The sequence below is a fragment of the Columba livia genome, chromosome 27 (assembly GCF_036013475.1).
Source record: "Columba livia isolate bColLiv1 breed racing homer chromosome 27, bColLiv1.pat.W.v2, whole genome shotgun sequence".
Taxonomy (NCBI): domain Eukaryota; kingdom Metazoa; phylum Chordata; class Aves; order Columbiformes; family Columbidae; genus Columba; species Columba livia.
The window spans coordinates 2,167,146-2,187,903 of record NC_088628.1 but is presented as its reverse complement, the minus strand read 5'-3'; the positions used below and the strand labels follow the sequence as shown (position 1 = coordinate 2,187,903).

General features: G+C 58.9%; 2 protein-coding genes across 8 annotated transcripts in view; both read left to right on the top strand.

Annotated features, from left to right (window-relative positions):
• The window catches only part of ADAMTS10 (ADAM metallopeptidase with thrombospondin type 1 motif 10), a 62,752-nt gene extending 60,856 nt beyond the window's left edge, over positions 1 to 1,896 (top strand). For all 5 annotated transcript variants that reach the window (XM_065042253.1, XM_021281343.2, XM_021281338.2 and 2 more), the window contains one exon: positions 35 to 1,896. In XM_065042253.1, coding sequence (XP_064898325.1) covers positions 35 to 144 — 110 coding nt within the window. In that variant the 3' untranslated portion in view covers positions 145 to 1,896. The remainder of the gene's footprint in view (positions 1 to 34) is intronic.
• A 47-nt stretch (positions 1,897 to 1,943) lies between these two features.
• MYO1F (myosin IF) lies at positions 1,944 to 20,642 on the top strand. 3 transcript variants are annotated; one of them, XR_010468246.1, is made up of 28 exons: positions 1,944 to 2,504; positions 8,712 to 8,849; positions 9,886 to 9,975; positions 10,455 to 10,549; positions 11,343 to 11,430; positions 11,624 to 11,713; positions 11,860 to 11,991; positions 12,064 to 12,198; positions 12,283 to 12,415; positions 13,066 to 13,262; positions 13,384 to 13,464; positions 13,596 to 13,682; positions 13,819 to 13,905; positions 14,165 to 14,332; positions 14,890 to 14,975; positions 15,349 to 15,430; positions 15,535 to 15,641; positions 15,834 to 15,932; positions 16,006 to 16,150; positions 16,797 to 16,911; positions 17,536 to 17,705; positions 17,839 to 17,984; positions 18,265 to 18,411; positions 18,490 to 18,604; positions 18,881 to 18,964; positions 19,106 to 19,307; positions 19,975 to 20,141; positions 20,236 to 20,642. XR_010468246.1 is itself a non-coding variant. In XM_065042251.1 (28 exons), exons 1-28 carry the CDS (start codon positions 1,944 to 1,946, stop codon positions 20,310 to 20,312), a joined length of 3,858 nt encoding a protein of 1,285 aa, XP_064898323.1. In that variant the 3' UTR covers positions 20,313 to 20,642. The 3 variants fall into 3 exon arrangements, 2 of the variants coding, with proteins under 2 accessions (XP_064898323.1, XP_064898324.1); XM_065042251.1 differs by having other exon boundaries at positions 18,490 to 18,638; XM_065042252.1 differs by lacking the exon at positions 1,944 to 2,504 and adding an exon at positions 4,607 to 4,757 and having other exon boundaries at positions 18,490 to 18,638.
• Positions 20,643 to 20,758: the final 116 nt, after the last annotated feature.

Sequence of the window (20,758 nt, the reverse complement as noted above, 5' to 3'; positions counted from 1 at the left end):
GCTGTAACTCTGCTTCCTTCTGTTGCCCATCCAGAGTGCAAGGATGTGAACAAGGTGGCCTACTGCCCGCTCGTCCTGAAGTTCAAGTTCTGCAGCCGGACCTACTTCCGACAGATGTGCTGTAAAACATGCCAGGGGCACTAGGGACACAGCGTGACCCCCGTGGGAAAACTGGAAGGCAAAAGCTCCGCCGGAGGGAGAGAGGGCTGCCGAGCCGGGCTCTCCCTCTCCGCCCAGGGAACCTCCCCTGGGTCCAACACAGACACTGGTCGCGCTTCCCGTGGGAGCCGGCGTCACCCAAACCCGTCCCCCAAAGCCATGCACCCTTCGCCCCGAGCTTCACAATGCAGGTTCCCAGTTAAACCACTGCCAGCCGCTGCAGACACCGCCACGGCCCAGTGCGACAGGAGCCGGCCGATGGAGAGGGAGAAGCTGGGCAGAGCGCGGCAGCAGGGACATTACTTGAAATTCTGACGTTGTTATTTATTAGTAGCGGACCCAGGTCCTGCAGGCGCCGACAGCCACCGAAGCGGCACCGCTCGTCCCGCTCCTGCCTCGTCCCCTTGTGCACCCGTGTCCCCAGGGCACCGTGGTCCGTGTGGGGTGTCCCCGGGGAGGCTGAACACACCGGGAGCTGCTGCCATTCCCTTGAGGACCCCAGGGGAGACGGGGAGGAGGTTTGAGGTGCCGCGGGTGACAAGTGTGGCTTGTGGCTTCTGGGCAATGGATGAAGATGAACTGCTGTGGGGTGTGGGGCTGGAATGGGAATTTTTCTTTCCTTGGTTTGCATCCCGTCACCTTGGGACGTGCAGCCAGGGACAGAGAGCAGGTCACTCAGTGAGCAGAGCGGTGACACCAGTTTAACTGGGAGAGGGGGTTATTTACACTCTCTTAACAACCTACTTTGATTTGGGATTTTCCCCCTATTTTTCCTTAAAGGCCTTGTCACTATTATGACCATTTTTTATTCCAGAAACATGTTGAAGCATGAGCCAAGGTCAGGGCTGAGCCATGCTCATGTTTGCAGTCAGTTAATGGGCGTCAAGACATGTTGGGCTGCAGGGAGCAGAGCAAAGGAGGATGCAGGACGAGAACTGTCTCGGTCACAGTGTCCCCACTGCCGAGCTGTGACTTGGGCCCCATCTGCCTGGTCCTGGCAGGGCCACCCCCAGTGAACGCCTCGGCCTCCGCGGCTGCTTTGCCTCCAAAGGTGCTTTGCCTCCAAAGGTGCTTTACTTTCAAAGGTGCTTTTGCCTCCGAAAGGTGCTTTGCCTCCGAAGGCAGCCTCGTCACGTGCCGCTGTGGGCTCGGTGCCGGTCCCAGTGCCACCCGCTCCTCTGCCCTCAGGAAACCTCCAGCAGGGGGAAAGAACAGGCTTGAAATTCCTCCAGGTCACCTCCTGGCCAACGCACGTTTTCTCCGCAGGCCACTGAATATCCAGTCTACAAAGCATGTGCTTTTTGTTATCAGTATTGTTATGGTGATGATGATTTTCAGGCCTTTCTGCATCACAAAGATGGGAAGTGGTGTCCAAAGCCGTGTTCTCCCCCCTGTGGGGTCAGGTCAGAAGGTGGACAGCCCTCTTTCCCCAGAGCAAACCCCTCTGCCCTGCCAGCCCTTGTGTTCCTCGACCATCTGGATGTTTTCCCCGCTCCTCAGCCGATCACAGCTTCTCTGGTGCTCAGCAAATCCCATTTGGCTGTCGAGCGGGGCCCTTCATTTGTTTTCCTTCCTGGTGCCATGCTCCTTTTTGACATTTTGGTGAAGGGAGGGGGGGTGTTTTCACCTTTTTATATAGATATATATATAATGAAAAATGTTTAACATACTAACTCTGAGGAGGAGCGACGTAACGGCATGATTTATAATAAAGGAGTAGCTACGATCCTGGGCACAGCTTCTGCTCCCAGTCTTGTTTCTCAACCAGGCGGCCCTGCACCGCAATGCTCCTGGTGCTGGTGCTGCAGGGGGTTTGGGCAGCGATGCTCCTGGTGCTGGTGCTGCAGGGGGTTTGGGCAGCGATGCTCCTGGTGCTGGTGCTGCAGGGGGTTTGGGCAGCGATGCTCCTGGTGCTGGTGCTGCAGGGGGTTTGGGCAGCGATGCTCCTGGTGCTGGTGCTGCAGGGGGTTTGGGCAGCGATGCTCCTGGTGCTGGTGCTGCAGGGGGTTTGGGCAGCGATGCTCCTGGTGCTGGTGCTGCAGGGGGTTTGGGCAGCGATGCTCCTGGTGCTGGTGCTGCAGGGGGTTTGGGCAGCGATGCTCCGGGTGCTGGTGCTGCAGGGGGTTTGGGCAGCGATGCTCCTGGTGCTGGTGCTGCAGGGGGTTTGGGCAGCGATGCTCCTGGTGCTGGTGCTGCAAGGGGTCTGGGCAGCAGGGGAGGGTTTTTCCTGCAGCCACAGTGACCGGAGCAGGTTGGAGATGTACAGATCCACCCAGAGCTGCTGCACAACACATAGGAAGCGGCTTTTCCTTGGCAGACCCCCAGGACACACAGACCCCGTATCGGTAAGGCTGGTTCGGGATTTTAGGAGGGGGTTGGTTTGAAGAACTGCTGTGAACTGAAACAGCACTGATGCTTTCCTGCACAATTTCAGATTGGCTGGAAGTTTATCATTCCCGTAGTCATGGTTTTGTAGCCCTCACACATAGAGTGAATTTTGGGGTTGTCTTATGCACAGACAGGAGTTGGACTCGATGATCCTTGCAGGTCCTTTCCAACTCAGGACATTCTGTGATTCTAAGGCCAAGGCTAGAACAGGTTTATTGGAGGAGGAGAGCTCTCAGGAACGCTCTGATCCTTTGTCTTCTGCAAACTCTGCTGATGAGACGCGTGCCCAGCACAGGGTGTGTGCTCACCGAGGATGGTTTCTGTAGTGTGACCTCCCGGCGCTGCCCGTCTGCCTGTGCGCTGCAAAGGGCGGGGGAGACACCCCGTGAATATCTGGGGGGCAGCCAGGCAGTGCAGGGTGGGAAGAGTCCAACGAGGACTTGAAGCTCCACCACATTTGAAGGGAGATGGATGGATGGATGGATGGATGGATTGCTGGCTGCACTACAACCTTGGCTTCCCGCCTGCAGCATCGTACCTGACCACTGCTGAGGAGCTTGGCCAATAGAGCCTTGGATGGGGCCAGACCCTCCCAGCGCGACGGGCCCCCTTCTTCAAGCACAGCCTGGGCTCAGCGCTGCGGTACGCGATGAGCTGTGTTGGAAGTGGTTCCACCTCCATGGCTTCTTCGTGCTCCTCCAGAGGTGTGACTGCCATGGGCTCTGTGCCATCCTCTGTGGTTTTTAATTGAAAACTGAAGAGTTTCCACAGGTCTTCTAAGGTTTGGCATCTCTTGTAGTTGCCCTGAGACTCCATGGGGCAGCTTTGTTGGGCCGCAGAAGACAGCGATCGCTGCTGAGGCTTCCCTGTTCCGTCCTGCTCCGACTGCCAGTGCTGCAGATGCGAACACTGGCATGGTGGCCAGGGCCACCTGCCTTCTTATGGGGTGGGGGGACAATGGGCAGTGAGGAGGTGGTTTGTGACATCGAGAGGACATTGTGATGGCACATTGGTGCCTGTGGCTGTCGGGTGCTTGGCCTGACAGAGAGAAGAGCAAGTTGCCCATGGCTGAGGAGTTCTGAGCCCCTGCCCAGTCCCACCATGGGGGGTCCCACTCACCACAGTCCCATCACCTCACACCTGCTTTGGGGAGGAACAGCTGCTCTGGTCAACAGAAGCTGAAGCAGCCACCAGCTCTGACATGACCAGTTTTCTTCCCTTCCAGCCTGCTGGTGGGCAGTCCCAAGCCTGGCATTTCCAGAATGTGCCATAACTTCTAGAATTTGCCATAAATTCCAGATCAGGCCCCACTGGTTGGCAATATCCTGTCTCCTCCAGCCCTGACCCTGGTGGAAGGCTGGGTGCTCCTTCCAGCACCCTCTGCTCTGCAATGCAAAGGCTGGTATATAGTAAAAAGAAAAGTGTTTCTGGGATGTCTGTGTGTAAAGCAGCCACGTGCTGTCCCCACGTGGTGTCACACCTTTCCCTTACCTCTGGGCCTCCCACCCTCTCTGATCCCCAAGGTGTCCTGCCAGGGCGAGGGGGCTGGATGGTCACCCCTCATCCCGGTCACTGTCCCACGTGTCACCAGGACGGGGAGGGGGAGCGCAGCGCTGGGGTGGGCTGTGCAGGAGCTGGGCTGGTGGAGATGTCCCTGCTCACGGCAGGGGTGGCACTGGGGGCATGAGGAAGGTCCCTTCAACACAATCCATCTGTGGGATGAAGATGGGTCCACGTGCACAGGGTTTGCAGGAGCTCTGGCTCTGCAGTCACGGTGGGGACACCACGGCAACCAAGAGCATCTTGCTCCTGAAACCACCTTAAAGCAGAGCAGCCCCAGCGCTGACTGGCTGCTCCTGGAGGGGGTCACGTCAAAGTGTCACCTGGGGGCAGGGGGAATGTTTCATGGAGTTTCTGGGCATCCCTGCAGTCTCTGCCCAGCATCCCCTGCTCCCCCAGCTCCGTGACACCCTGTGCCGCAAAGGTGGGGTCACCCTGGGCGGGGCCACGCCAAGGCCCCTCCGCAGCACAGAACCACCCTCATAATCCCCACCCCCAGTTTGGCACAAAATGAGGAAGTGGGAGGAGGAAAGAAAAAAAATCAGTTGCAATTTATAGTCAGAAACACAAGGTGCCTCGGGATGGCCACGAGCCCTCGCTGACAGGAGCCCCGTGTGCCCTGTGCGCGGGAGGGACGCAGGGACACCATGGTGAGTGCACGGGGTCCCTCGCTGGGCTCCCCCCGCGCCAGCCCCCTCTGGCACCCTGGGGGTGTCACCCTCTCCTCCTGCCCCCTCGGGGCTGGGTCAGCCCTGTCCTCTCCTGTGCCCATCGTGGTCCTTTGCTGCTTTCTGGGAGGCGCCAGGAGCCCCCCAGTGTCCCCACTGGAGAGGGGACGGTGCTGCCTGGGGCTGGGGACAGGGAGCGGAGCTGGGGCTGAGGCAGCGGTGGGGAGCAGCCAGGGATGGGTGCTGGGTGCTGGGTGCAGGGTTGGTGCCCCCGGGAGCACTGACCCGAGCAGGACCGAGGGCACCAGATGGTGAAGATGGGCCGACACAAAGCGGCTTTGATTTTGCTGTCACCAGTGCGGTACTCGCAGGAGAGAGAAGCCTTGTGTTCCTCTTGGCCCAGCTTCCCACCGGCGCTTCTGGTTTCAGTACTCATGGTGCAGGCAGAGCATGATGCATGGTGCAAGGTGTGGGCAGAGCATGGTGCAGGGTGCAGGATGCAGGCAGAGCATGGTGCAGGGTGCAGGCAGAGCATGGTGCAGGGTGCAGGATGCAGGCAGAGCATGGTGCAGGGTGCTGCTGGGGGCAGCTGTACCCCCCCAGGCTGGCTCTAAGCTGGGAGGGACCTTCTGGATGTTGGTGCCCAAGGTCAGACCTCACACCCAGGGCACATGCAGGGAACAGGGGGGCCATAGACAGAACACAGTGCAGCAGTCAGAGCTGCAGGTTGGTCTGGAGGCAGAAGAGGAAGAGAAGAGCTCTCAAAACGAGGCAGATGCTCAGGCATGAAGAGTCTGCACAGCCTGGCCACAGCCACGTCCTGCAGCCCACGGCTCTGCTCCCTCTGCATTTGGGGGGTGACACTGTCCCCAGACATTTCCGCCTGGCCAGGAAGGGGACGGTAGCCAGGCTGATACAGAGCCTTCTCCAACCCTCAGTTGCGGTTGTCACCTCCAAGTGGCTGCTCAGATGCTGTCTTCTGCAAGACACTGTCCCCTCCCCACCACCACAAGAGACACAACGATGTTTTGTGGCTTCATGATGGGCCGGGGAGCTGCGCAGCCATGAGCTCCCAGCTCTGGGCCAGACCCCTCCCCAAAATGCTGTGGAAATGCCCCATCCCCAGATGCTGCCAGTCCTGGGAGCCAGGGGGTGACAGCGATGCAACACCCTGTGCTGCTCTTCTTGAGGCTTCCTGTGGTTTTAAGGTGTTGGCTCCTCTGGGCTTGCCCTATCTCGAGGCGAAAGGTGCCACCTTGGGCTGCGTCTGCTCTCCGCTCACAGGGGTTTTTGGTGCTCACACCAGAGCTTTGAAGAAAAACAGATGATGTGTTGTGATCACTGCCACAGGGCCGCTCCCTCCCTGCCTCAGCCATCCTGTGTGCATCCGCAAGCCGAGGGACGGGCAGCGGGGATGGTCCCCATCCCGCAGCTGGGGATCCTGATGGGATCGTGCATGGGGACACCAGCAGAGCAAAGTCCCTTGTGCAAACTGGCTGCAAATAGCACCTGCGAGCCCAGGCCAAGGGCTGCCAAAAGCTGCTCCCTTCTTGGCCCGAGGATGAAATGGCCTCATGTAGACACTTGGTCCAAGCCACCCATTAGTCCCCTTCCCTGGGGACACTTTGGCCTGGGACAGAGGAAGGAACTGAGGAACCGCTGCCCAAACCTCAGAAAGCAAACCCAGTTTGTGCCACCGCTGCCCAAACCTCAGAAAGCAAACCCAGTTTGTGCCACCGCTGCCCCTCAAGGGCTCGCTGGCCACGTCATGGATTCGAGGAGCATCACTCCTCTTCATCCTCCCCACGAGGCTTTTCCCAGCTTAGCGAGTCCTGACCCTGCAAACCCCCTGCACCACCTCTGAGGAGGCAGACTTGGTGTTCCCAGAACCCCAGTGGAAACAACCACGGCCCTGCGGATATCAGGGACAAACCTTTCATTTAAAACGAGCTGGTGCTTTCCCTGCTGCTGTGCTGCACCAGGTGCCCTGGCCAGGAAAGCACCGACCCTGCGCCTGGAGGAAGAGGAGGTGTCACAAAGGCACACACCGCTGACAGCTCTGAGTGTGACTGCAGGAGAAACTTCAGGTGTCAGCTCAAAAGTGACAAGCTTACAATACAGGAAACGCTCATATTTGCCTTAATTTGGTGCCAGAACCAGCCACGCGAGCCCAGGGTGGCTGTGCCGGGGGGCAATGGAGTTAGGGGACGGGAAACCAAAGTGTGGGACCCCTGACCCGCTCCATGTGAAGCAGGAGGTTGTGGCCAGGTTGGGTTGGAGCTGGGAGGCTCCCGGGGTCACTGCCAGTCCCTGTGTGACAGCAGAGTGACCTGGAGTGAGAGACTGAGCCCGTCTGTGCTTTCCCAGGTGTCCTTTCCAGGGGCTTGTTAGGATGGAGGGGAGGAAGAAGAGGGGAAGGGCAAGAAAAGAGCCCATAAGCAATGAATGGGAGGAAGAGCAAAAGCTCCCGGTGCAGTTTCAGGCTGCACGAGCAGCCCCGGCCCCCTTGGGCCCCCTGAGCTGACCCAGGTCTCTGTGTCCCAAGGGAAGGCTGTGGGACAACAAACTGAAAAGCCCCTCTGCCAACTCTGTGGGCTTGAGTCGCACTTGGGAGGGAAATGGATCATTTTTTGGGTTGCAAAGCCCAGCAGCCCAGCTGGGCAGAGCAGCGCGATGCTGCCCAACCCCTCCACAATGGTCCCTCTGTCCCCATCGCGATGGTGCCGGGTTGTGCGGAGCATCCGAGGGTGGGTGCTGGGGGGCGCGGGCAGCCCATGAAAATCAGGGGCAGATGAGGGAGCGCGAAAGCAGCGAGGTCTGGAGGCCTGAAATCTTGAGAGCCAGCAGGAAAATGAAGCAAAAGGGGAAGAGAAGAAAAGGGAAATGGAAAGAGTAAGAGGCTGGGGGCGACAGGGGGGAGGAGAAGTGAAATCGGTGCCGGGAGCGCTGGGGTGAAAGCAGAACCGGTGGGACGGGCACAGAAAACCCGTGGGCAGGTCCAGGTGGGGTGTCCCCTCCCGGCACCACGCCGGGGACACAGGGGCACCACGGCTGTGTTTCCTCTGCAGCATCGATGACAAGGGGGCTTTGAGCAGTTTTCTGTTTCACACAATGAAATCTTACCCCTCACCCAGGGTTGGTTTTAGGACCACAAGGGCTTAAATCACAGCCCAGTTTTCCTGCTGCCCCATGGCCCCTGAGGACAGAGCTGGTGGGCAGCTGGAAAGTGGGTGCTGGTGTCTCTCTGGGCAGGTTGGAAGGGGTGACAGGGACACAGTCACACCCCTGCCCCAGTGCAAAGGAGACGTCCCCACCAGCTGCAATTTTTGGCCTTCACTTGAGTTATTTTCGCTGCCCCTTTGACTCACCAGCAAAGCCTGTGCAGTAATTGCTTCGTTAGCCCTTCATTACCTCCAGAAGGAGCAGGAGTGATGTTGTAAAGACACCTGCAGGCCCTATGCTTCTCTCTTGGGTGCCAGATCTGCAGGGAGGCAGGATCCGGCCAGAGAGATGGGACAAGTCTGGGTGCAGCTGAGCTGAGATTTGGAGCTTTGCAAATTCCCAGTGTGGCCAAAACACTCATCTTTGCACCACCTGAAGGTGCAAGTATGAAGCCACAGCTGGGTTGGGAGCCAGTTATAATGACAGGGCTGGTCATGACGAAGGAATTGTTGTCCCTGAGGGTGGTGAGAGCCTGGCCCAGGTTGGCCAGAGAGGTGGTGGATGAACCATCCCTGGAGACACCCCAGGCCAGGCTGGACGGGGCTCTGAGCAACCTGAGCTGGTGAAGATGTCCCTGCAGGGGGGGCACCGGGGGAGCTGGGAAGGGCTCTTCAACACAAACTGTTCTGTGATTCTACCAGCAGTTTGGGGGGTGGCTGGGTCTGGATCCAGGCTTGTGCCCCCGGGGCAGTGGCTGTGACCCTCTCCCCGCAGGGCAGCAAGGAACGCTTCCACTGGCAGAGCCACAATGTCAAGCAGAGTGGGGTGGACGACATGGTCCTGCTCTCCAAGATCTCCGAGGAGGCCATTGTGGAGAACCTCAAGAAGCGTTTTATGGATGATTACATCTTTGTATCCTTCCCGGGGCAGCAGGACGAGGACAGGCAGCGGCAGGGCTTTGCTCCAAGGCTTTGCCAGGGCACAGGTCAAACCGGGGCTGTCTCAGTGCCGCTGCGAGCGGCTGCGGTTTCCATGAAGATGCGGCTCTGTCCTTACAAGGCGATGCTCTGTCCCAGGCTGGCGGTGACGCAGCCATCCTCCCCGCTCTTTCGGCAGCCGTGGGGCTTTAAATGTGTTTAGGGGTTGGCTTTTTTTTTTGAGGAAAGAAATACCCCACACGGCCTCTTCCTTTTTCTATGTCTTTTGTGCTGCTGCGTGCAGAGTCTGTCTGGCCATGACTCAACACCCCACGCTTCTGCATTTCCCAGAAAAGCCCCTCTCTTCCTGCCCTCTGTCTGCTCTTCCCCCTCCCCTGCTGCCAGGTGGGCCAAGAGCAGGACACGGAGCACTTGGGGTCACCCCACGGACCCCGCTCTGGCCCCAACCTCCGGCTTCTCCCAGGGCATTGGGGGCTCATCCCCATCTGCCGCTGCAGCATTTCCAGGCACAACTCCCCACTTTTCCATCCTGGGTGACCTGGGGAGGCTGCAGGGGGCGCTGAGGAAGGCGGGAGCCAGCAGTTCCCCCCTCTCCGTGCCTCAGTTTCCCTGCTTGTACAATGGAGATGGAACTGCGGATAGAGTGTGAGCAGCTGAGTGGAGGGCAAACACTGGAAGGCTGCGGGATGCTGGAAATTATGCTTTTGGAGCTGATCTGCAGCCAGATTAAGGCAGCACAAAGCCGGGGAGCTGCAGGGATGCTCCTGCTGTGCCCTGCACTGGTCACGCTGCGGGGGACACCCAGGGGACAACTCACAGCAGCAGCACTGTCTGCACCCGAGCTGGAAACCCTCACGATATCCCTGGTGCAGCTTCCAGGCAGAGGCAGGGACCCCCACAACACATTCTTGCCGTTGTTGCTGCTGGCATCACCTCCCAAACCAACAGTCGGGGCAGGAAGGGACAGCAGGACATGGGAAAGGACACACGGACCTTAACCTGCTGCTCAGACCTACATCGGGCCGGTGCTCATCTCCGTCAACCCCTTCAAGCAGATGCCGTACTTCACCGACCGGGAGATTGAGCTGTACCAGGGGGCGGTGAGGATGCTGTGTGACATTTGGGGGGTTGGCCAGGGGTTTACTGGGTTTAATTTGGTACAAAACACCTGGAGGGTGTCCCATGAGTGTCCTCATCCTCCCTTTGGGTGCTGCAGAAGTCAGTGCTTCCCAAACATATTGATGGAGAGTCAGTAATGAGAGTTGGGAGCAAATCCACATTCCTGGGAAATTCTGCTTATAAAAACACACCAAAGCAACCCAAACATGGGAAAATTCAGGCCAAGCGAGCAGCTCTGCCACAAGGAGCTTCCCGAGGAGGAGGGGAGAGTTGAAGAAAACCATCTGACGCGCTGCTGATTACCTCGTGTTTGTGGCAAGAGATTAATTCCCCATCCCTGCCGGGTGCCACTGCCTTGTGCAATGTGTGGGCAGGGTTGAGGGGATTTGGGGGGGAGGTTCAGGGTTGATTGCTGATGGCTGCTCTGTGCTCAGCACTGTTGTTCTTGTTCCCTGTTTAGGCTCAGTATGAAAATCCCCCCCATATCTACGCCCTGACCGATAACATGTACCGCAACATGCTGATCGATGGGGAGAACCAGTGCGTCATCATCAGGTAGGGGGTATGTGGGTGCAGCTGGGGATCCCCTGACACCGGTCACCCTTTGTCCCCACACCCTGGGGTCATCCCAGCTAAACACAGTGGCAAGAGGTGGCTGAAGCCCAGTGGTGGGTCCCGGGGAACCCAGAACTTGGGAGTCCATGAAGGGATCGTGGTGTCCTAGGCCATGAGCACCAGGCGGGGCTGCGACCGGGATGTCCACAGCAGGGCCTGAGCCTTGTGTAACACGTCTTTTCCGGCTGAGTGTTGCAAGGGAAATGGTCAGGATGTGGGGCAAGGGCAGAGACTTCCCCTCAAGGCTCCTAAATCTCCCTCTTCCCCTCCAAAATTCAGCAACAAGAAATACAACAGCTCCCAGAGCAGCTTCTCACCCAGCCTTGCTCCAGCCCCACTTATCATAGAATCACAGAATAGTTTGGGTTGGAAGGGACCCTAGAGATCACCTTGTGCCACCCCAGCCATGAGCAGGGACATCTTCACCAGCTCAGGTTGCTCAGAGCCCCGTCCAGCCTGGCCTGGGATGTCTCCAGGGATGGTTCATCCACCACCTCTCTGGCCAACCTGGGCCAGGCTCTCACCACCCTCATTGTTCTGTCCCAGAGCATCCCCAGAGCACCGGGGCAGCCCTATCCCCAGCATTAGCACTGTCACACACTCAGGGTGCACAGCAGGAGTGTGGCCACAACCCCCATCACCCACTGTCACCCCCTGGCTCTAATCCAGCATCCCACTCCGGTGCACTCAGGGACAGGCGCTGTCTCACAACTCTGCTTTAACATTTGTACAGCGGAGAAAGCGGGGCCGGGAAAACAGTGGCAGCCAAATACATCATGGGCTACATCTCCAAAGTGTCCGGGGGTGGCGAGAAAGTGCAGGTACAGCTGCTTCCCATGCTGCCATCATGCATCGCTTTGCCTCCCAACCCAACCGCTCCCTCATCTGATGGTGGCTCCAGGGCTGGGAACACACAAAGCCCCTGGTTTGTCCCCAGCCTGAAGGCAGAGCTGCTGCAGTGGGGTGCAGGTGTGTGCACCCCCTGCTCAGCTCCTTCCCCTCCTCTGCCCCCAGCACGTGAAGGACATCATCCTGCAGTCCAACCCACTGCTGGAAGCCTTCGGGAACGCCAAAACCGTCCGCAACAACAACTCCAGCCGCTTCGTAAGTCACTGGGGCAGGTGCAGAGGGTCGATGTTGCAGCTGGGATCCATCCCAGCAAAGCTCCTGGTGTGGTGGCATAAAGGGAGAGAATGTGGGGGGGCAAGGGGTCCCCCAGCTGCAGCTGAGTGGCCACTGTGCCGGGGCAGGGCAAGTATTTTGAGATCCAGTTCAGCCGGGGCGGCGAGCCCGATGGCGGGAAGATCTCCAACTTTCTGCTGGAGAAGTCACGGGTGGTGAGCCAGAACGAGTGCGAGAGGAATTTCCACATCTACTACCAGGTATGGGGGGGACACAGAGCCAGCCGGGCTGCTGCAGGGGCTGGGTGACTGCAGCCCCTGTTTCTGTCCCAGCTCATCGAAGGGGCGTCCCAAGAGCAGCGGCAGAACTTGGGGATCATGAGCCCAGATTATTACTACTACCTGAACCAGTCAGACACATACCAGGTGGAGGGCACAGATGACCGCAGCGACTTCCATGAGACCATGGTGAGTGCCCTAGAGTGGGAGTCGCCAAAGGGAGAGTATAAAAGGGAGACTGGGCAGGGGCTGATGGGGTCCCCGTGCCCCCAGAACGCCATGCAGGTCATCGGCATCCGGGGCGAGGACCAGCAGCTGGTGCTGCAGATCGTGGGGGGGATCCTACACCTGGGCAACATCAGCTTTCGGGAGGAAGGCAACTATGCTCGGGTGGAAAATGCTGACTGTGAGTATCCAGCTCCCCCTGCTGCAAGGGGGACAAGTGGAGACACCCACAGAGACATTTGGCAATGAATTGCAGACTCCCCATAACGCGAATCCCCTGGCAGAGGAGAGAGGCAGCATTGGCATCTTCCCCATATTAGACATCGGGAAACCGGGGCAGCAAGCAAATGGCACAACCAGAGCTTAATTAGAATCACAGAATCATTTTGGTTGGAAGAGACACTCGAGATCATCCCATCCAACCATAACCCAGCCCTGGCACTGCCCCATGTCCTGAGAACCTCATGTCCGTCTGTCCGGCCCTCCAGGGATGGTGACTCCAGCACTGCCCTGGGCAGCCTGTTCCAATGCCCCACAGCCCTTTGGGGAGGAAATTGTTCCCCAGGTCCAACCTCAACCTCCCCTGGTGCAACTTCAGGCCATTTCCTCTGGTCCTGGCGCTTGTTACTTGGGAGAAGCAAGGGAATTAGCAAGGGGACAGATGTCAGGAGTCGCTTGCTGTGATTTAGCAGAGGAAAGGACCACATCCCCAGCTGCACCACTGCTGTCCTTTGCAGTGGGACAGGACTGGGATGTCCGGCAGTGGCTGTGGGCAGCATGACAGGGGTGTAGAGGGAGCAGGGAGCCCTGACAGCCCCCCCTTTCACCCAGCCCTGGCCTTCCCTGCCTACCTGCTGGGCATCGACCAGGACCGCCTCAACGAGAAGGTCACCAGCAGGAAAATGGACAGCAAGTGGGGCGGCCGCTCCGAGTCCATCACCGTCACCCTCAACGTGGAGCAGGCGGCTTACACACGGGACGCCCTGGCCAAGGGGCTCTATGCCCGTGTCTTCGACTTCCTCGTGGAGGTGCGTGGTCCCAGGGGATGGACTGAGCATGGCCATGTCATGGAGGGGATGCTCACCATCCGCTCCTGGCCCCATCACCAGACACCCCAGTGAAGGGGGCTCGTCCCATCTCTCCCTGCAGTCTATCAACCGGGCAATGCAGAAGCCATATGAGGAGTACAGCATCGGGGTGCTGGACATCTATGGCTTTGAAATATTCCAGGTATAGAATCACAGAATGGTTTGGGTTGGAAGCAAGCTTTCAAGTTCATCCAATCCAAACTCTGCCATGAGCAGGGGCATCTTCACCTGATTTAGCCCCATCTACTCTTTTCATCTTCTGCTCTTTTGCAGAAAAATGGCTTTGAGCAATTCTGCATTAACTTTGTGAATGAGAAGCTGCAGCAGATCTTCATAGAGCTGACCCTGAAGGCAGAGCAGGTACAGGGGTGACTGGGTTATGGGGGGACTGCACCAGCACCCCAGTTCCTGCACCACACCACCAGCTGGTCCCAGTGCTGTGCTGGAGAAGGGTGGCTGTGGGGTGTCTCCCCCTGATCTCCCTGTGCTTCCCCAGGAGGAATATGTGCAGGAGGGGATCAAGTGGACCCAGATCCAGTACTTCAATAATAAGGTGGTGTGTGACCTGATAGAGAACAAGCTGGTGAGTGGGGTCCTCTCCCCTGGGGTGCTCACTCGGGGAGCCAAGACACCCAGGGAGGGGGGTGTTGGATGGGCTGGGTGCTTCTGGGGACAGGTGGCATCAGTTGGTCCTACCAGGGAGCATCCCTGGGAGAGCAGCAGCTCTGCATCCTAAGCTGTGGTTCAGCATGAAGCAACTTTGACCAGTGCAGGACACTTGAGCACAGCGAGGTGCAGGATTGAACCTTTGAACACACACAGCATCACTGTCCCTCCCCCAGAGCCCCCCTGGGATCATGAGTGTCCTGGACGACGTCTGTGCCACCATGCACGCCACCGGCGAGGGGGCGGACCAGACCCTGCTGCAGAAGCTGCAGGCAGCCGTGGGCACCCACGAGCACTTCAACAGATGGAGCTCGGGCTTCGTCATCCACCACTATGCAGGCAAGGTACAGCACCCCACACCCAGATCCTGCACACCACGGCGCTGAGCTGAACGTGAGCCAGTGTGCGCCCAGGTGGCCAAGAGGCCACTGGTATTCCGGCTTGTATGAAGAATAGTGTGGCCAGCAGGCCCAGGGCGGTGACTGTCCCTGTGCTGGGCACTGGGGAGGCCAAATCTCAAATCCTGGGGCCAGTTTTTGGCCCCCTATGCCAATAAAGCCCTTGAGGTGCTGGAGCGAGTTGAGAGAAGGGAACGGAGCTGAGGAAGGGGCTGGAGCACCAAGTGTGATGGGAGCGGCTGAGGGATCTGGGGGGGTTCACTTGGAGAACAGGAGGCTTAGATTGAATATTGGGAACAATTTCTTCCCCAAAGGGCTGTGGGGCATTGGAACAGGCTGCCCAGGGCAGTGCTGGAGTCACCATCCCTGGAGGGCTGAACAGACGGAGATGAGGTTCTCAGGACATGGGGCAGGGACAGGGCTGGGGGAACGGTTGGACTCTATTATCTTAAGAGTCTTTTCCAACTAAAATGATTCTTTGATTCTATGATTCCTGCCCCCAGGTCTCCTATGATGTGAACGGCTTCTGTGAGCGCAACCGGGATGTGCTCTTCACCGACTTGATCGAGCTCATGCAGAGCAGCGAATAGTGAGTCCTGGCAGCACTACGGTCCTGGGGGCCACCCCAAAAGGGCTGGGGCAGAGGCAGCATCCTCAGCATCCAGAACATAAAGCTTTGCTGGTCCTGCCTCTGCTGGAGCCACAGCTCGGGGTGCTGAGCATCCCGCATCACCCCACGGGTACCAGCAGCATCCCCCATTGAGGGCAGCAGCACCCAGGGGTGCAGGGCTGGGAAGTGGAGTGCTCACCAGCACCCATCTGCTCGGCCTGGGGCCAGTCCAGGGGGACAGTGCAGGATTTCCCAGCAGCAGCAAGCAGAGCTGGAGCTGGTTCCAGCTCAGCACCCGCTGAGCTTGGGGAGCCTGGCAGCTCTCACCCAGGGACTGTCACCTGCTTTTCAGCGGTTTCATCCGGATGCTTTTCCCAGAAAAACTTGATTCTGACAAAAAGGGACGACCGACCACTGCAGGCTCCAAAATCAAGGTACGTCCCGGAGTCTGTGGGACAGCAGCTGCCTCTGAGGCAGTAACAGGGTGATGGGCTCCCACCAATGCCTTTAACGCTACAGAGGTCGATCCTTGCAACAGAAACAGGCTAATGACCTGGTGAACACGCTAATGAAGTGTACACCACACTACATCCGCTGCATCAAGCCCAACGAGACCAAGAAACCCCGGGACTGGGAGGAGAGCAGGTAACAGAGGCGCCTCGTGATGTACTGGGGAGACGAAGGAGCCCAGGGAGCAGGACCCAGGGATGGGGATGCGGCCAAGACCAGTTTTCATCCAAAAGCTGCACCTCTGGGCTGGTCCCTCTGTGGCCAAAGGCACTGAGCATGTCCCCCACCCACCTGCCATCCCCTGCTGTGTCCCTCCCGGCTCCGCAGGGTGAAGCACCAAGTCGAGTACCTGGGGCTGAAGGAGAACATCCGAGTGCGCCGGGCAGGTTTCGCCTACCGCCGACACTTCCACAAATTCCTGCAACGGTGAGAGACCACCGGGATGGGGGTTTGGGGGTCCCGGCAGCGTGGTCATGACTCACGTCCCCCCTCCTGGCAGCTATGCTATCCTCACCCCTGAGACGTGGCCGTCCTGGCGCGGGGATGAGCGGCAAGGGGTGCAGCACTTGCTGCGCTCCGTCAACATGGACCCGGACCAGTACCAGATGGGTCGGAGCAAGGTGTTTGTCAAGAACCCCGAATCGGTAGGTGACAAAGCTCTGCCCCTCATCCCACAACCCACCATCCCCGGGGGTGCTGCACACACTGGGCATCACTGTAGTGAGACCCCCTGCAGTGCTGGTCCAGCTCAGGCTGCTCAGCACAGAACACACATGGACCTGCTGGAGAGGGACCAGAGGAGCCACAGGAATGAGCCGAGGCTGGAACAGCTCTGCTGGGAAGACAGGATGAGAGAGATGGGGTGTTCAGCTGGAGAAGAGAATCTCCAGGGAGACCTTATTTTTGGACTTAAAAGTGGCCAATAGGAAAGATGGGGACAGACTTTTAAGCAGGGCCTGTTGTGACAGGACAAGGGATGATGGTTTTAAACTAAAGGAGGGAGATTCAGGCCGGACACGAGGAAGGAATTGTTGGCCCTGAGGGTGGTGAGAGCCTGGCCCAGGTTGGCCAGAGAGGGGGTAGATGAACCATCCCTGGAGACATCCCAGGCCAGGCTGGACGGGGCTCTGAGCAACCTGAGCTGGTGAAGATGTCCCTGCTCATGGCAGGGGGGGCACTGGGGGAGCTGGGAAGGGCCCTTCAACACAAACCATCTGTGATTCTATATGATAAGTGATGCAGCACAGGGGCTGGGGGGCCCCTGGCTCATCACCCCGTGTACCCCCACAGCTTTTCCTCCTTGAAGAGATGCGGGAGCGGAAATTCGACGGCTTTGCCCGGGTGATCCAGAAGGCCTGGCGCCGGCACGTTGCCATCCGGAAATATGAGCAGATGCGAGAGGAGGGTAAAGATGGGGACACCAGCACCCAGACACCTCTTTTAGCGTGCCCTTCACTGGGGACAGCCCTACTGCTAGAGCCGCAGCAGAGCAGCAGCCAGCTCCGAATTGTGACACTAACAAGGAGAGTGAGGGCAGTACAGTGAGCTGCCCAGGGTCATTTCCTACATCTCAAAGGAGGGTGCGGATTTCTTGCTCCTATTTCCAGCCCTGGGAGGGGCTGTAGGACAGAAACTGGAACCTCTTGCTCTCTCACTCCTCATTTAATTGCCTGCACGGAGATGGAGAGGAGCAGCTGGGAGTCAGCATTTGCAGAGGGATCGAAAAGGCTGGTGGTCACCGCCTGGCCCCATCACTGGCATTTTCTCACCCTCCCAGTGAAAAATCAATGGGAAAAACACAGCAGCTGGGTCCATCCCTCCTACAGCACGAGTTTTTTTGAGGGCAATTAATGTGTTTCAAAGCCAATCAAGCTCGAGCGGCTCAGATTCCTCCTGTGGCATAAAACGAGCCCCGCTTCTTGCTGCCACAGTCCCCATGGATCCCGCGGTTGGTTTGGGAGGGCAGGAGGGACCAGGGCCACTGGTGCAGAGCCCTGTCCAATCAGCATCTCTTTGGGTTCCCACACAGCCTCCAACATCCTCTACAACTTCAAAGAGCGGAGGAGGAACAGCATCAACAGGAATTTCGTGGGCGATTACCTGGGCATGGAGGAGCGGCCGGAGCTGCGCCAGTTCCTGGCCAAGCGGGAGCGGATCGACTTCGCCGACTCCATCACTAAGTATGACCGGAGGTTTAAGGTACGATGCCCATTCAGGGCTTGGGACAGGCCAGGCTGTGGGTAATGGTGGCTGCCCTTGGGTGGGATGTGTGTGTAGGGGGCTTGTGCCCCCCTGCAGACACCCCCACACCCCTGTTTCCCCCATTTCTAAGCCCATCAAGCGGGACTTCATCCTCACCCCCAAGTGCTTCTACTTGATCGGGCGGGAGAAGGTGAAGAAAGGTCCTGAGAAGGGGCAGATCAAGGAGGTGCTCAAGAAGAAGGTGGAGCTGCAGGCGGTGAGCGGCATCTCGCTGAGGTGCGTCCCTTAGCACAGGCTTCACCAACCAGTTCCACCGGCATCTCCGTCCCCCACTGCCCCCAGCCCCTCACCCGCAAAGGCACCCGGGCACCGAGCCATGGGGAGGGGGCTCCCCACAGATGGAGCTTTGGATGCCACGGAATTTTCCAGCTCAATCGCCCTCCAAATTTGCTTGGGGTGGACCTGGCTCCCCCAGGGTATCGCAGCTCTGCCCTGGCACTGGTTGGCACCAGCCTTGTCCCCCATTGACACCCCCATGCCGGGGTTGCTTCCCCAGCACCAGGCAGGACGATTTCTTCATCCTCCATGAGAGCAATGCCGACAGTTTTTTGGAGTCCATCTTCAAGACGGAGCTGATCAGCCTGTTGTGCAAACGCTATGAGGAGCTCACCCACACCAAGTTGTGCCTCTCCTTCAAGGACACGTAAGGACAGAGAACGGGAGATGTGGCAAAGCAGGACAGGGTCCTGTCCCTGGGGCCTCACAACCCCTCTCTCCTCAGACTACAGTTTCGGGTGAAGAAGGAGGGCTGGGGCGGTGGCGGCACCCGCAATGTCACCTTCGTCAGAGGACAGAGCGACGTGGCCGTCCTCAAAGCCGGAGGCAAAACCCTTACGGTCAGCATCGGGGACGGGCTCCCCAGGAATGCCAGTGAGTGCCAGGATGCCTGGGGGTGGCAGTGGGGGGGACAGGAGCACTGGGGCCACAGGACACAGCAGGAGGCCTGGGGACATTGGGGTGAGCCAGCGTGTCCCCCAGCCCTGCGGGGTTTGCGTTTCACCCAGGAGGGACCCTGTTCTGCTCGGGTGATGGGGCAGAACGGGATGTTTTGGGAAAAAGGGGAGCTCAGTGCTGAGGACCTTCACTTAACTGGGGGCTCACATCCCCCCCAGAGCCCACGAGGAAAGGAGCAACGCAGAGCAGAGGTGGCAGCAGGCGTCCAGCACCCTCCCGAAATGTCCCACCAGCACCCAGAGGTGAGAAGAGCAGTGCCAAGGGGGGGTCCAGGGAAGGGGGGACCCCAGCCTGGATCCAGCCAGTGCTGCACTCCCAGGGGGGTGCAAGCTGAGCCTGGGCCCCCTGTAATGCACCATCCCTGGTGTGTGAGGGTCTTCCAGGCACCTGCAGGAATGGGGCACCCCAGTTCCCATGTGGCAATGGCCGGGCCCAGCGCGACACCTACACGGCGCCCCAGAAGCAGGTGCGAGGGCCACCAGCTGCAGCTCTGCCCCCTCGAAACACCGGCCGCCAGCCCAAGACGAGACCCCCGTCTGAGCAGAACATGGATTTCCTCAATGTGCCTGACCAGGGGGTGGCTGGGTAGGTCCTGTACTGACATCTCCCCCAGCCCCATCCTGCCTTCCCACCACCATCAGCCCCAGGAGATGCTCTTTCCCCTCTGAGCAGCTCAGCTGCCCAACCCAACAACAGCCCCACCAGCTCTGGGCAACCTGACCAGCATCTCCCAGGCTTTAGCACACCCCAGTTCTCCCAGTTCAGGCACTGGGGGGGTTCAGCTGGAGAACAGGAGCTGAGGGGAGACCTTCTGATCTCTGAACTGCCTGAAAGGAGCTTGGAGCCAGGGGGGTCGGGCTCTGCTCCCCAGGAACAAGCACCAGGAGCAGAGGAAACGGCCTCAAGTTGCACCAGGGAGGTTGAGGTTGAAAATTTGGGATCATTTCTTCCCCAAAGGGCTGTGGGGCATTGGAACAGGCTGCCCAGGGCAGTGCTGGAGTCACCATCCCTGGAGGGCTGGACAGACGGACATGAGGTTCTCAGGACATGGGGCAGTGCCAGGGCTGGCTTATGGTTGGACTCGATAAGCTTGAGGGGCTTTTCCAACCAAAATGATTCTACGATTCTGTGACCCACCCGGGCTGCAGGCACAGAGCACCCCTTTGGTGAGGCACAGCAGAATGGACGGAGGGTGCAGCACATCCTGCTCCCCGCTGTCCCCGCTGTGGACACGTTTCCCCCGTGCCCGCAGCATGCAGCGCCAGCGCAGCCTGAGCCAGCGCCCGCCCCCGGCCGGGCGTCCCAAGCCGCAACCCAAGGTGACGATGCCGCGCTGCCGGGCGCTCTACCAGTACATTGGGCAGGACGTGGACGAGCTCAGCTTCAACGTTGGAGATGTCATCGACATCCTGCTGGAAGGTGCCGCTGGGCCCCTGCCCTGCCCCGCTCCTCCCCACCGTGCCCCACGGCAGCACCGTGCCTCACCAAGGTCTTCTTTTTCCCCCTTTCCCAGATATCTCCGGCTGGTGGAAAGGCCGGCTGCATGGCAAGGAGGGGCTTTTTCCTGGGAACTATGTGCAGAAGATCTGAGCAGCCACATGCCGAAGAGGGGATCACCATCCTCCCACCCCATCTCCAGCGAGGCCGTGCCGAAGGGGCCAGTGGTGGCTCCGTGGCCATTGTCCACCGACACTGGCACTGCGCAAGCGCTTCTTCACAAGCCCCCTGGCCCATCCTGGCTGCCGGGCTATGCCGGTGGCAGCCACCAAATCTCGCAGCTGCTTTAGCTGGTGGCCTCCGTGCAGCAAGGACTGGCTCTTTGCTGCTTCTTCGTACTCTGGGAGTGGAACTGCTTTCATGATTCTGGGGTATATATAGAATTATTGTTAATAATTACGGTAAATAATCAGACTCAGCAAATCTGAGGAGGTCTTTTGGAGGGGCGCTGAGTCCATGCGGGCGTTGTTCCGGCCGGTTTGCAGCACGGAGAAGGACGGACGGTGCTGACATGTCGGGCTCATCCCTGCACCACTCCT